The 15,949-nt window shown below is 36.7% G+C and overlaps 1 protein-coding gene across 1 annotated transcript in view; it reads left to right on the forward strand.

The window, feature by feature from the left end:
* The window catches only part of OCA2 (OCA2 melanosomal transmembrane protein), a 206,934-nt gene that overhangs the window by 119,894 nt on the left and 71,091 nt on the right, over nt 1-15,949 (forward strand). Inside the window, exon 22 of the mRNA XM_090126753.1 lies at nt 134-227. Within this exon, the coding sequence (XP_089982879.1) occupies nt 134-227 (94 nt within the window). The remainder of the gene's footprint in view (nt 1-133; nt 228-15,949) is intronic.

A 15,949-nucleotide genomic window follows, 5' to 3' on the forward strand; every position in this document is an offset into this window, starting at 1 on the left:
GTTTCTTTTCAAGTCTATCCAACAGAAATTGATTTTTCTTTTCCAGCTAGTACATTTAGGGACTTTAGTGCAGAATAAACAGTATAAAAAACAGAGCATAACTTTAAACCACTATCTGTCTTCTGAACGGCAGGCAATGGAACACTGATTGGAGCATCTGCAAACGTTGTTTGTGCAGGAATTGCTGAACAGCATGGCTATGGCTTCTCTTTCATGGAATTCTTCAGGTAAAATTTTAAACTTTTCTCTTTAAATCTGTCTTTTACTTTCTTTATGCAAACAATTGAGTCTCCAGTGAGAAAATCAGTGGGAAAAGTCTGTTAAATAGACCTGCTTTTCTAATAGGTTTTGGCCACTGAATTGTGAGCAGGAGTCTGATCACATAGTTTTTGTGTAATGTGGATAGAATGTCTAAAGATGTTGTGATTACATGTGGTGGAAACTTCAGGAGAGAGACTAAACTTCAGAAATCCCTGCTTTGATCATCCTCAATCTTACCTTCAACATTCTAGTTTTTCTTTACAGTTTTCTTTATTTTAGTTTATCTTCTCTATTAGCTTTCCTTTCTATTGTTTATCTCAAAGCCTTCAAACCTTTTTGACAAATGTGATTAATCATATGGGAGCGTCTGGAAAAGAGCCAGTGATAAGACAATGCTTACAGCACACTTTAACTCTCTTCCCATAGCCTTCTGGTAATACATTTTAGAAAGACAGAATACCCATCAAATCAAATGCTCGGTTTTCAGGACCTTTGAGATTGCATTACAGTCTTACATAATACAAACTGATAAATAAGAGACTTGGATTTATAAACAACAGAAGATGGTGATAATAACAATAATGGTCTTGTTTGGGGCTGTTCTGCTCATATTTCACAGATATTCAACCTGTCATTTTAGGATGTAACTTGTTTTTAATATTAACAATATGCATTTTGTGTGGATTTTGTAGAGAAATGTTCTTATGGCTTCTGTGACACTGATTGAGTATCTAAGCATAAACAAAGATGTTTAACGTCCAACCAGTCCTTTTAGTAGTATTTACTGAAATTTACTCTTTGGGAAGACTGAAGATGATTCACAGATGTTCTGAAATCGTCTTTCATGCGTATTTTCAGTGGAAATAATTACTGGGAAAGGCTGTAGTCATTCCCTACAGAGGGATCTGGACAGGCTGCATAGCTGGGCCAAGGCCAATGAAATAAAATTCAACAAGATCAAGTGCTGGGTCCTTCACTTTGGCCACGACAATCCCAGGCAACACTGCAGGCTTGAGGCACACTTGCTGGAAGACTGTGTAGAGGAAATAAACCTGGGAGCACTGTTTGACGCTTGGCTGAAAATGAGCCAGCAGTGTGCCCACTGTGTCCAAGAAGGCCAATGGCATCCTGATTTGTATCAGAAATAGTGTTGCCAGCAGGAGCAGGGAGGTGATTGTCCTCTTGTACTCAGCTCTGGTGGGACTGCAGCTGAAGTACTGTGTTCAGTTTTGAGCTTCTCACCACAGGAAAGACGTGGCCCTGGAGCATGTCCAGAGAAAGGCAACAAAGCTGTGATGGGTCTGGAGTACAGGTCTATTGAGGAGAGCTGAGGGAACTGGGATTGCTTAGTCTAAAAAAGAGGAGGTTCAGAGGGGACCTTATCACCCTCTACAACTACCTGAAAGGAGGTTGTGGTGAGATGAAGGTCAGCCTCTTCTTGCATGTGACTAGCAATAGAACCAGAGGGAATGGCCTCAAGTTGCTCCAGGGGAGGTTCAGGTTGGACATTAGGAAATACTGCTCCAAGGAAGTGGTTAGGCACTGTAACGGGCTGCCCAAAGATGTGGTGGACTCACTGTCCCTAGAGGTATTCAAGAAATGTTTTGATGTTGTACTGAGGGACATGGTTTAGTGGAAAATATTGGAGATAGGTGGACAGTTGGACTATATGATCTTATAGGACTTTTCTAACTTTGGTGATTCTATGATTGTGAGGAAGGATGCGAGAATTGAATCTAGAGTGGTCACATGAATGTCGTAGTGGAATTAGCAAAAAGAAAGCAAAACCCCACTTTTGCTGGCTTCTCAGTCACTGAGCAGGTAGTTCATGTGTTTCTTCATAATTTGCCTTAGGAAAGTATTTGTCAAATGTGCCCCAATTCAGTCTATTTGGAGTCCTGGCACTAAGACATGTTACATTTATCCCTTGAGGATTTTGATCTTCCTGTTATTCATGAAGGTATCCTCAAAGCACAGAATGATTATTTTCTGCATTTCTTTTTTTTTTCCCCAGATTTCACACCCCATGTTCAGGCCCCCCTGTTGTACTTCTATCAATTCAACTAAATTACTCTCCTCTTCCACCTTGGAAAGTGCTTCATAAAACTATATTCATGTTCTTTATTCTTTCCTCTTGAAAAATCTTATTTGTACTTGAAATTTTCGTTATCATTTTAGTAATTTGGAAGACGGGTCTGAGCTCAGTTGTTCAGACACAGTCCCCTTATTCTGTTTTCCTGTACTGCAAAGATAAGATGAAATATGAAGTACAGAGCTATTTGCTTTTTTTGTTTTTGTTTTTTTTTAACTGTACATAATTTACTGTTATGTTGTTGCTGTTTATCTGTGCCATTTCAAATTCTTGCTTAATTTATTGTTCACCGTTAAACTGAAGATTCATTCAGCTTTCATGTTACTTCCCATCACAGAGTGTGTATCTCTTCTCCCTCTGCTCTGACTCCTTCAGTTCTTTTTTTCCTCCATGTTGAGTTTCTAGCCATTATATCATCAGAAGGCAGAAATAAAAGGGGAATTATGTGATATATGATTTATTAAGTGAATTAGAAGATCAACACAAAGAAAAATATTAAGTGTAAAAATAAAAATAATAGTAAGGTTTGGAAAACGTGGTAGAGAGTGGTGGGTCATCTGCTTAGTCAAGGCTAGATGTCAGAGCAAACAAATGAGTGATGTGCCTCTGGAGAGAAATGATTTTGAATGGCAGTCTTGATCCTGTAGAAAACATCAAATTTGTTATTAGGTAATTGCTCACTGACAGCAAGAACAGTAAGCAGAAGGCAAAGAAAAATAATATGCATAGTGTGATTTTTAGTCTGGTTATCAAAGAAACACACAATCATAAAAAAGACAATTTAACATAAAGAAAAGCACCAAATGTAGAATGGTACGATTTGTCTTAACAAACAGTCAGATCAGGACAGCATAGACTTCCTGCCTGGACAATTTTCAGAGGTTATCATTAGGATTTTGCATCTATTAAGAATATGGTAGAGAGAAATTTTCTTCATGTTCAGACACAACAGAAGAGAAAGAACATTGAAGATATGTCTTCTAATCAAGATGCTATGTTTCATGTTAGCATTTCATTTTTAATGATATATCTCTGAGTTTGTGACATAGCATTACACTTGGCCAATCTACCCAATGGAATTTGAAAATGACCCATAGAATTATTTCTATTACTAATAAAAACTTTGTTTCCAACTTCATTAGATAAGAAGTACTTATTGCTGTGGGACCTTTAATTATCTGTTTCTACATGCTGATAAAATACCAGCTTGATTTTTAATATTCTCTTTAAGAAGTGCATTTATAACCTTGTACATTTGCATAGTATTTCAAACACAATATAAGTCATGTTCCCTCATCTTACTGCAATGCAATACAGATCACCACTGTGTGTCTGTGATACATAACGTGATTTAAAAAACCAGAATAGATAAATGCTCAAGCTATATGACAGGAAAAGAAAGTGAGAGTTATGTTAAATGCTTTAATTTTATTTAAAGCAGATTTTGTCTGACTGTGAATGTATCATGGTGTAGAATATATAGGCAAAGGAAAAATGGATTGGATAACCATGTAATGCAGTGAGTATATGGGAGAGATTATTTGATACATGAGGAAATCAGTCTACCCTGAGGAAGAGGGTATGAGCCTGGGGGGCCTACTTGAGATTATAATGTTAAGGTAAGCTGGACATGATCCTGAAAACATTGTGCATATTTTTAGGTTTTTCATTTTTCTGTCATTGCTCTCTCTTTATATGGTATCTGAGGAGCTGAATTATTATTCTCTGTCTTCACTGGGAGTAACAATAATTTGAAAGTGTCAAAAGATATTGGTTTCTTATAATAGCTTCCTAACAAATTTGTTTTCATCATAGGATTTGTGTTGGGAGATATTCACAGCAAAAATATTTACTGTAGGATATCTCATTTATCCCTGCTTGAGAGCATTCACCCATAAAGACTGTGAAACAGTGCTTTTGAGAACTATCATTCATGCACGTGGGAGGGCAAATTTGGTGTTCTTTGCTACCCCCTGTGTAGCCTATTTATGCAACTTATTTAAAATAGCATTTTTAAAGAAACCATTGGGGTCTGTAAAGTCGTACAAATGTCTTTACTCAATTATGTATTAGATAGCATTAGTTTTCTGCATTCCAATTCATCTAGTGTTATTTTCCCCTTAATTGTTATTAATACCACTCCATGCCAAGCACTGTTGCTGTTTCAAAACTGATTTTGATCAGAATAAAACCAGTTCTGTTACCTTAAGTGTAAATTTTGATGGTTGAGACTTCAGTCAAGCAATATGATATTCAAATACCTGTACACAGTTCACCTGCGGGCTTTCTGACCAGCTGTGCAGCACCAGGAAATGGGATTTCAGGATGCTCAAAGTATCCAACCAAAATTCAGTGAACTGCTGAGCAAAGATTAATGATAAATACACACAGGTTAGCTCAGTCCCGTTTCAGTAAGGAAGAGTAATGGGTTAAATGGGTAATGAGATAAATGCTGATATTTGATATTACAACAGAATTCTCTTAAGTGCAGATGCTACACATGAGCCAGTCCCTCTCAACAAACATGTTAATGAACAATTTCAACTTGTGTAACTTCTAATATTTTACAACTTATGACTCGTAATACTTCTTTCTCTAAAAGAATCCATGTATTTAAGGTTTATTACATCACATTTTATCATCTTTATCTTGTTTTCTTTAGGTGTATATGGAACATATTAGAAGCTTTCTTTGAAATACGGAAAACATATACTTAAAATCCTATTGCACGTGAAAATGCTTTGTTTATTACTAGGCCTAGGGAATTGAGTTTAACAAATATTATTTAGATTTTAACATTCAGTACTGTGCTAGGAATTGTCAGCATTGGCCAAACAAGTACTCTCAAACAAGCAAATGCAACATTGACATCCGCACACAAGGCAATTATGAAGACGAATGTTGCTAATTTTAAATAGCTGCATACTCCATGTAAGAAAGTATTCTTGCATTAGTGTGGTACAAATAATTTTAAGAATAATTCCTGAGTTATTAGTTTTTTTTTTTTTTGTTTGTTTGTTTGTTTAAATATATCTTTTGATTTGTGCTTAGGTATGTTTATCTTTTAGGAAAAAAATATGGAAAACATAGGATTTTGAACCCTTATATAGGAGAATATTTTCTTTCCCAAATCGAAATAGGATTTATCTGCATAATGAATTTTTGAACAGAACTAAATGTAATTGTGTACCTTCTAATGAGAGTCAATGTCTTTGAATTCTTTGCTCTGTGAACATACAAATAGTGGTTTTGCTTCTCTGCTGTGAAGTTGTTGAGTTTGCAAACTAGCTTCCATAAAAGAAATGAAATTTAAATACTTCACCTTATTTTTAGTGATGTAAACACGATGTTACTGAGATATTATTGTTGTTACTTTTTTAAATAGTGTTTTTCTTCTATGGTTTCTGAAATGTGATTGTATCATTCTCTAAGATTTTTACAAAGATTTTAAGAAAGCAATTGAAATGATTTAATTTCTTATTGGTCACTCATTCTCCAGGCAAATGCATACTATTTTATTGCCACAGGGTATAATCACAGAAGTAATATCTGCCTCTTCTACTTTTAAGTTGTGAAATTTACTAAGTGTTGACATACAGATGAATGGTGAAACAGGAGTGAAATCAGATGTGCATCAGGATAGAGTGATTCCTGTAGCTAATCTACAGTTAGCTTCGTATGTGGTTTTGTATTTCAATTTACATATAAGAAACCACTTTTTTTTTTTACTTTTTTGTCCTAGCAGTCCAAAATAAAAAATGATCCCTTCTAGAATGGTGATTATAAACAAAATCTATGGAGGAAAAGTTCACTATTGCCTTTTTCTTTATGCTTCAACCTTTATGCTGTTGTCTTTGTAGATGATTTTTTTTGCATATGACAATTGCATATGATATTTTTAATTAATTACTCCTTCAACTTACAGAGCTATGATTGGTATAACATAAGTAAACACTGCAGTAAGAATAATATGGACTGATTTGTTTTGCTTAACAGTTATATTTTTTACATTTATATTTTTTGTTAATCTGCAAAGAAAGCTGAAGAGAAGAAAAATCTTGTTGCACTTAGTTGGGTGTTAAAGTTTCCTAAAGCTCTTCCCCAAACCAGTCTTTTTTAATGAATAGCATCATAATTCAGGAGACTTTCTGTAAAAACCACCTTCAAAACACAGGATTTTATTTGCAAATTATGATTTGTGCTAAAAAGTTGATTTGGAAATCAGCGTGTCTGTTCCAAAGAAGAGTGTAGTGCTTCTTCTGCGTCTCTTTAAATAGAAATCAAAGAAAAACTTGAATGAAAATGTTAGAAAAATCTGCAGGGAATATTTTTTCATTGTTAGGTGGAGTTTAAATAAAACTCCTTGTTCTAATATGTCTGATCATGAGGGTTTATATTTTATTCCTACTAATATAGTCTGAGATCAGATGAAAATATTCACCTTTCCAGCAAGCTTTTATAAGGCAAGTAAATTACCTCCTTTTTCATTTCACTGAATTTGATTTCTACCAAATACTCTAGAACTGTTTTGAGTGGTACTCTATCTGAATGTTCAGAATTTCATGGTTCTTGTAATTAAAATGTGTTATCCAGCTTTAGGTTCACGTGGAATGAAAACAGGAAGGCTCTCTATTTGATTAAACTTCTACAACATTAAGGCAGGAATTAATTTGGAGCCGCATGATGTGATTTTTGCTTTTGTGTTGAGGTAACTGTACTTTTGTGAAGTGATAAAATACACAAAATGAAGGTCATGCATATCATAGAATCATAGAATTTCTCAGGTTGGAAAAGGCCTTCAATATCATCAAGTCCAATTGTAACCAAACCATACTACCCTCCACCAAATCATGTCCCTGAGCACCACATCCAAATGGTTTTTAAACACATCCAGGGATGGTGGTTCAACCATTTCCCTGGGGAACCTATTCCAGTGCTTACCAACCCTTTGTGTAAAGAATTTTTTCTAATATCTAACCTAAATCTTCCCTGGCACAACCTGAGGCCATCTCCCCTTGTCCTGTCGCCAGTGAGAAGAGAGCAACCCTGCTCTCATTGCAACCATTATCATAGAATCATAGAATAGCTTGGATTGGAAGGGACCTCAAGGATCATCAAGCTCCAACCCCCCTGTCACATGCAGAACCACCAATCTCCATATCTGATACTAGATCAGGCAGCCCAAGGCCCCATCCAACCTGGCCTTGAACACCTCCAAGGACAGGACATCCACAACCTCTCTGGGCAGTCTGTTCCAGCAGCTTACCACTCTGTAAAAAACTTAATTATGCTGTTAAGCTGTTTGTGACTGTAGCTAAGAATAATAATAAAGAAAATCCAAAAGTTGGAGACTGTTAAATCAGGGAGATTTTCTGTAATTAAAAGGTCAGCGCATTGTTTTCCTGGATAACTAATCAATGTCAGTAGTGTTAAGGAGGATGTGGGCTACGTCTCAGTGTCTCTGCTGCCACTGTGTTCTGGCTCATGGTCAACCTCATATTTAGTTGCTGATCACTAAATTAATGGTTTGCTGGAGACTTCAGTGCTGTGATTAGGTCCCCATGTGAGAAGAGAGTATCTACAGTCTCTTTCTAGTTATTCCGCTGATGATCCTGCCTAGCCTCATGTTGCCGACTTGTTTTGCTAGCTATTTCTGACAAAGAGTAGAACTTACAAAGCCTTTGATATTTTCCCTCACTGTGTCTAGAAACTAGAAGCTGCACTGAATTTCTTGTTACCATCTCAGGTTATGTAACACATGGAAAAGTTAAGGGTTTGCTTTTGTTAGATATGGTTCCCAGTTAGGCTGTGTACTGTCTACTGTTGATAAAGCTGTTTGTTATACAAGGTGATAAATCAAATAATACAAAATGTTAATCTTAGTTAATTTGATTTGGGTACATTTTCTGGAATGGGCAGATTATTTTAAAAGTCTCTCTGACTTGCCCTGCTCAGCTGGGTTTTCTGTCATTCAGGTGATCAGATGAAGTCCTGCCTTTGATTAGCTGTTTTTACTGTGTTCCTTTGGGAGAGTGCAAATAGCTTAGATGTAAAGAAGTGAGCTAATAACAATGATCCTGATAATATTCCAAGATCTTTGTGTATAGTCTTGCATATGGAACATGAATTTTTTGAAATATTTTTCATTATTTTATGTTTAAGTTTTTTCATCTCTGTTCCCATGTTGTTTTTTTTTTTTTTTTTTCTGCCAGAAAGACAGTGACTACTGCTACTGCATATGCTTTTCTTGATCTTGCAAAATTTTTTATTCTCACAGTATGTCTTCTGAGAATGTTCTAAAATATTGCCTTTTGCCTAAGTCTTTGCTTTTTGAAAAGCAAATTCAGAAACTGTGATTATTTGCCTTACCCAGGGACTGGCCAGATTGCTTGAAAAAAATTAATTTGATTTCTCCACCAATGCTATACAAACTATTAATGTGGACTTTCTTTACTGTTTTATTTCATTGTGACTGAAGCTTCATATGTATGCCTTGAAGAGAATTCACTCCAAAACAGACTGAATTACATTCTTCTCTGAGCATAATGAGGAGCTTTTAAATCTGAAAAGTGTTATCTCAGCAAGAGCTAGGAGATCTACATCTAGTAATAGTGGTAAACTGAATGTTAAAAGAAAGAAGGTGAGGAGTACAGATATGAATATAAAAAATGGGAAGGAAGAGAACAAAATTGTTGCAAAAGAGCAGAAGTTGAAATCAGCAAAATTAAAAAAAAAAAAACAAAAAACAAAAAACAATCAAACTAACAAAAAAAAAAAAAACCTACCCCCCAAAATTGTTGTATTTCTTATATATATATATATCAGTGAAGGCTACTTACAGTAAGGGCTATTTACAGTGACTGGGAGAAGAGCCAAAGACAAGCTTGTGACTTACGGTGGCCTTTGCTTTTGCTGCTTCAGTGAGAACTCACTGAAATCCATGGTCTGTCAGTTAAATTCTGAAGCCTGTGGGTTAAGTAATTGATTGTGCTATTCCTATGAATCATTTCCATCAACTTGCAGGTAGCATAGAAGTATAATATTTTATGTATTTATATATATATAAACTGTGAGAATAAAAACAGCCTAGTTTGCCTCGTTTTTAGATTTGCCACTACTACTACATCGATTATTTGGCCTTGTAGGTAATATTATGTGATTCTTAGCAGTATTCCTACACAATGTGTAGTCTATGACATTTTATTACTTTAATATATTGTTATTTAAAAAAAAAAAAAATTACTCATATCTGTCATGGGAATGAAGGAGGGATTTTGGGATCCTCAGGCTTTAGTTTTAAAGTTGAAATCTGCCACCAAAAAACTGTGCCTTTTAGGCACAGAAAGGTTTTCTTTTTGAAGGTTTCACAGGAATATCGTTTTTGACAGATTGATTGTGTATAGCTCCGTGTTGCTCTAATAAGTTCTTTTTAATGGGAGAACTTTAATTGATGTCAAACTCTGAAGTTCAGTGACAGATGATTTGCCTTCTCTGAGTTGAGAGGTTAAAAATAATTGCCACTTTCATATATGCAGAATGAACTGCCATAAAAATATTAATTCCTTGACAATTAGATAGAGGCAAATTCAAAATAAATGGCCAGCTATTTCATTTATATTTTGATTTATTTATTTATTTATTTTACTGCAGGTGGCTATTAAAAAATCTGACATTTATTAAAACACACTTCTATCTGTGGTAGAGCATGGTTTTCTCACATTAAGAATGTTTGGGTGGAAAACCCCAGAGAGGACTGAAATTGGGTCCTGGACCATGAGCTGGGTGAAGAGGAACTTGGGTAGGGGAATGGAGACGGGCAGAATAGTTATGGTCACCGAGTACCCTTGGGGCTGTGGCAGCTTTGCAGTATAATTCATGAATCATAGAATGTCCTGGGTTGAAAAGGACCACAATGATCATCTAGTTTCAACCCCCCACTATGTGCAGGCTCACCAAGCGCCAGAGCAGGCTGTGTGAAAAACTTCCTCTTTTCTTCCATATTAGAGTTCCTGAGTTTGTCAGCCTCTTTCTTAACCTGAAGAAGGAGGTGTGTGAAGATGTACAGATTTTCTGTGAACTGCCTCCCTGGATTTTATTCAGGCTGCTGCTGTTTTCCTCTGGGTTGTAAGCTCTGACTTGCTCTAAAAGTTCTTGATCAGTGCTGCAGAGGAGAGAGATTTTAAATAAGTCTAAAGCACAGCTAAACAGAAGTTTGGCTACTGTTGAGCATGAGGTGGAAACAAATTGTTTTGTAGGGCAAGCCTGCTCCAGAGCCTGCCCATGCTCAAGCTCCTTTCATGTTAGAATCCAGATCCAGAAGAAAGCAATCCTTGAAGGCAGCTGTAAATGGAAGCAGAGGAGGAACAGCAGGAGCCTGCTATGAAGTGTAGCTTGACCAACATGAACATTGTCTTCATGCTGTTCTACCTGATGTATATTTAGCAGTAAGACACAATCAAAAAACTGTGCATCAATGAGTGTGAGCCTATATGATTTCATATAATATTATTTTAAAAGGAATTTAGCGTGGTTCATAACATTTTGGGTCAACCCTTACCTCATGGAGATAGGAGATTTTCTCCATGGCCACGTTAATCCAGGATTTTCTACTTTTTTATTTTATTTTTTGTAAACAAGAAGAAAAAGATAGAATATTTTTCAACAAGGGAAAATCATTTCCGGCCAACGTGATAGCTTTCTATGAAGTCATTACTTGCTGAGTAGATGGAGAAAGAGCAGTATATATTGTATACCTTGACTTCAGTAAGTGTTTTGATACTGTTTCTCATACCATCCTTATATTGAAGCTTTGTAGGTGTGGGATAGATGAGTGGTGAGTTGGGAACTGGCTGACTAGCAGAGCTCAGAGGGTTGTGATCAGTGACACAGTCTTATTGGAGGCATGTAGGTAGCAGTTCCCCAGGAGTCATTAGAATATCTTCACCATCCCCCTAGTCTCATTCAACATCTTCATCAAGGACCTGAATGAAGGGATAGAGTCTGATCTCATCAACTTTGCTGATAATATGAAGCAGCTGACACACCAGAAGGCTGTGCTGCCATTCAGCAAGAATGTGTCTAATTCTGGGCTTCCCAGTTCAGAAATGATTTCCTAGAATGGGTCTATCAGAGGGCAGAAAAGATTATTAGGGCCTTGGAACATCTCCTGTATGAGAGAAGTCTGAGAGATCTTATCATTGCTTATAAACAGCTAAAGAGTGGACTGGATGAGGCCAGATGCTTTTCACTGGTGTGCAGTGACAGGACAAGGGTGAACAGACACAAATTGCAACACAGGAAGTTCCATCTGAACATGAGGAAGAATTTTTTAATGTGAGAGTGACAGAGCACTGGAACAGGCTGCCCAGAGAGGCTGTGGAGTCTTTCCTTCTCTGAAAATATTCAAGACCTGAGGGGAAATGGTAGATTAAGAATAGATATTAGGAAGAAATTCTTTGCTGCGAGAGTGGTGAGACAGTGGCACAGGGTTACCCAGAGAGGTTGTGGATGCCTCCATTCAAGGCCAGGCTGGATGGGACTTTGAGCAACCTGATCTGCTGGGAGGTGTCCCTGCCTATAGCAGGGGTTTTGGAACTAGATGGTCTTAAAGATCCCTTCCAACCCAAACCATTCTATGGTTCTGTGACCCATCTGTATGCTTTCCCGTGCAACCTAGTACAGGGAACCTGATTTAAGAGGGGACTGGACTGCATGATCTCCAGAGGTCCCTTCCAAACCCTACAATTCTGTGGTTCTGTAATGTTTGTCTTGAAATATGCCCCATCACACCTGTATAGTCAGTGGAGAGGAAAAGTGAAGACTTGTCCTAACATCTTTAAGCAATATCCTAAGGGACTAATTACTTTATGGAAGTTCCATTCTCTTAGCAAACTAATAGTAGCCAGATACTGCCATGGCCAAAACCTAAGTAATACAAATTGTACCTTTGATAAGCCATATGTACAGTTAATTTATTACCAACTTTTAGGTAAAAAACTACAGTCATACAAAGAAATATTGATACGTGACACATAACTCTAACTGCTTTCAGACCTAAATGTTGAAACTATTAATTAATCTCTTTTAGTGGAAATTACACTGGTATGTGAATATGTATGTGAAAAACATAGTAACAGAGAGCAATTAACCATACATTAATATGATACAGTTAATGAAAAGTTAAGATTTCAAAATTTTAATTAATACTTATATTGAAAAAGCAGTAAATTAAGATCACGCTAACTTTAAAATAATGTAAATTTCAAACCATTCTAAAGCAGTCTTCAGATATTATTGACCAATGCAAGCTCTAAATTTTCCGAATTAGTTTTACCCCAGACGAATGTACAACAAAAAATGAATGAATGTACTATTTTAACAATTAATATTCTGGTTATCTTCATATAACAAAAATATCTCAAATCTAAATGCAATGATAAAAATGAGGAGGGGGATTCACCTTCAATTATAGTACCTGTTGTGATATAAGCTAACTTCCTAAGCTCCCACTGGAACTTTCAGTGGGGATGTAAACCCTTGATTCACTTGCCTAAAGAAATATTTATCTAGCCCTGTATCTAACACATTTTTGTTGGGCTGCCACGTGGGACCATTCTTAAGTGACAGATGTAAGCTGGATGGGACAATCTCACATCTCCAACAGCACTTCATGCCTTTGTTAAGGCTGGTTTGACTGTCTCACAACAGACTCAGTGAAATCTAATCTAATTGCAGTAAACATGCATGTTCTAAATACCACTTATTGTACTGACTGATTTTCCACTGTCCATGGTGGGAACTTAGACAAAAATAAAACACCCCAAACCTCATATATGCACACACCTGAATCTGAAGCTGAATCCCAGCATAAAACTCTCATTCTGCATACACTGGCATTCTATAAAAATTCTTCAAATAGAAATACAGAAGAGAAAAATAAGCAATATCTAAGACAAAAACATATTTATATAGAACATATGTAACACATTCATCTGTGTTCATTTTGAGTTCTAACTCACTACTCTACTCACTACTCTTTCTTCTTCTCATCCTCAATGCTGGTCTGCGTTTCCTATGTATTCATCTCTTCCCTTGTTATTTCCTGGTCAGTATTATGTAGGATTTTCTTCACCCATAAAGATGTGCGAGAATAATGAGAAAAGCAGAGATAAAGACCAAATACTTCACAAGCTTCTGAACAACTATCAGATTAAATGGTCAGGACTTTTCAGCAGGAATAGGCTGAGAAGGGTTCAAATCTATAATTCATCTTGCTAAATAAATAGTGAGAGGTTAAATGATAATCATATTCTTTAGTCAAACGCTTGCTTTCTGAGGCTGTTGACAGGGAAAAGAACTTGAGGACACAAGTGAAGGTACTCTCCCTGATACTACAAACTTAGGTCAGCATAGGGTGTGGGATTAAAAACAGGACTGGGCAGCTCTCCTCTCCATGTATTGCTTTTTTTTTCCAGGTAGACATTCCTTGCAATGATCATATTGTTATTTTCATGTGATATGAATTCAGCTTATGTGGCCAAACTGTCTTACTAATGAAGCATATGGATAATATATTGAATTTTATCCTAGGAAAAATCTTGAGTGGCTTTCCCTGAGCATCCTTGTCTTTTTGAAGATTGTATATGGGTGCTAGTCAAAATAGTTGTATTTCACCATAAGAAATAATGCATGCAGCAAGCAAGCATCATTTGTTCAGAGTATTTTGAAGGTAAAAATACAGGAAAACTGACTTGTTTTTGTGTTTCCAGCTTCTAAACTATATTTAGCTAACAGCATGCAATTCTTTGCTAGTTAGGCATACATACGTTCAAAAGCTCTCATCCCAGTGAAAATTTTGAGTGTGTATTGATTGCCCCTAAAATAATAGAAACTACAGCAGATGCAAACAGCTCAATAACACCAGTTAATAGAGCAAATTCTCAGAAACAAAACACTATTTTTAGCGACCACTGTTAGTTGTGCATTTTCACCAATGATGAACAAGAGCCTGCATTCCATGCTTTGTAAAAATCTGCACCAGTGGAAGTGACCCACTGTTGCTGTTGCCACTGCTGAAATGCATCATCCACAGCCTCTTTGCACACGTCTGCTGTTTGGTCTCCATTAACATTCAGCAAGTGTTGACAAATATCCATGGTGCCCTTTTTTCTGCATAGAGGAATTCAGTGACACTTGAAGGGCTTGAAAGGTGGGCCGATGGGAACTCACTGAGTTCAAGTAGGTTTTCCAAGGTCCTGCATCAGGGATGGGGTAATACCAAGCACAAATACAGGCTGGGAGGAGAACGAATTGAAAGCAGCCCTGAGGAGAAGCTCAGTGGTCCAGCAGTGTGCATTTGCAGCTCAAAAATCCAACTGTATCCTGGGTGCATGAGAAGAAGCATGTCTGGTAGGTTGAAGGAGGTGGTTATCCCACTCTGCTTCTCTCTTGTGAGACCCACTTGGAGTACTGCCTTCAGCTCTGGAGCCCCCAACATAAGAAAGGTATGGAGCTGTTGAAGAGAGCCTAGAGGTAGACCATGAGAATGTTTGGAGGGCTAAAGCACCTCTCCTATGAGTAGAGTCTGAGACAATTTGGATTGTTCATCCTGGAGAAGACAAAGCTCCAGGGAGACCTTATAGTGGTGTTCCACATGAAGGGCCTACAAGAAAGCTTGAGAGGTCATGTAGCAAAAGAGAAGAGTGGTAGCCTTAAACCATAAGACTAGATAAAAGAAAGAATTTCTTCACTATGAGGATGATAAGGCAGTGGAACAGGTTGCCCAGAGAGGTTGTGGATGCCTTATCCCTAGAACTATTCAGGGTGAGGTTGGATGGGGTTTTGAGCAACCTGGTTTAGTGGGAGGTGTACTTACCCATAGCAAGAAACTGGAACTAGGTAATTGTTAAGATCCTTTCTATTCTATGATTCTAGTAAAATCAGAAGGTTATAGGTGGTACTTTTTAAAAGTACTTTGCTGGACCAGGGGCAAAAACATACATTGGAAATGATGTGGAGTTTTATTAATTTTTGTTGCTTACATGGTGCTCTAGCTAAATGATTGAAATATTTTTCTTTGTGGCTTCTGCATAAAAATTTAGTGATTCATTCAGTAACATTTAGCTCTGTGACCACATTGAATAACCTCCTAAATTTTAGTACAAGAACAATGAAATTTCTGTTCTTTCCTTTTCTTATCTGCTTGTTTCCTTCTATATCATTGTTGCAGTTGCTAATGCCAACTTAATAAATATTGAATTTGTGATTTAGCATGTATAATTTATAATTTACATCTATTCAGCGAATTCTGGTATTATATATATATTTTTTAATTTAGTGGATGCAGTTGAAAAGGTTCCTTGCTGGTATCCACAATGTATATTTTGCTATCTAGGTGCTGTCATAAAAATGATGATCTGATATGCAAGCATACATTGTTCCTTGAATGCCTAATAATAACCTGTGTTTACTTCACCAGCACTGAAGAAGGATGTACTCTTAGATAATCTAATGGAGATGTTAATATATTTCTAGATAAATTGTCTGATTTTTTTCAGCTTATCAACTCATTTCTCAAAGCATTTTATCTATTCAAAA

The sequence above is a fragment of the Phasianus colchicus genome, chromosome 1 (genome assembly GCF_987193195.1).
Source record: "Phasianus colchicus chromosome 1, bPhaCol1.hap1.1, whole genome shotgun sequence".
NCBI classification, from domain to species: domain Eukaryota; kingdom Metazoa; phylum Chordata; class Aves; order Galliformes; family Phasianidae; genus Phasianus; species Phasianus colchicus.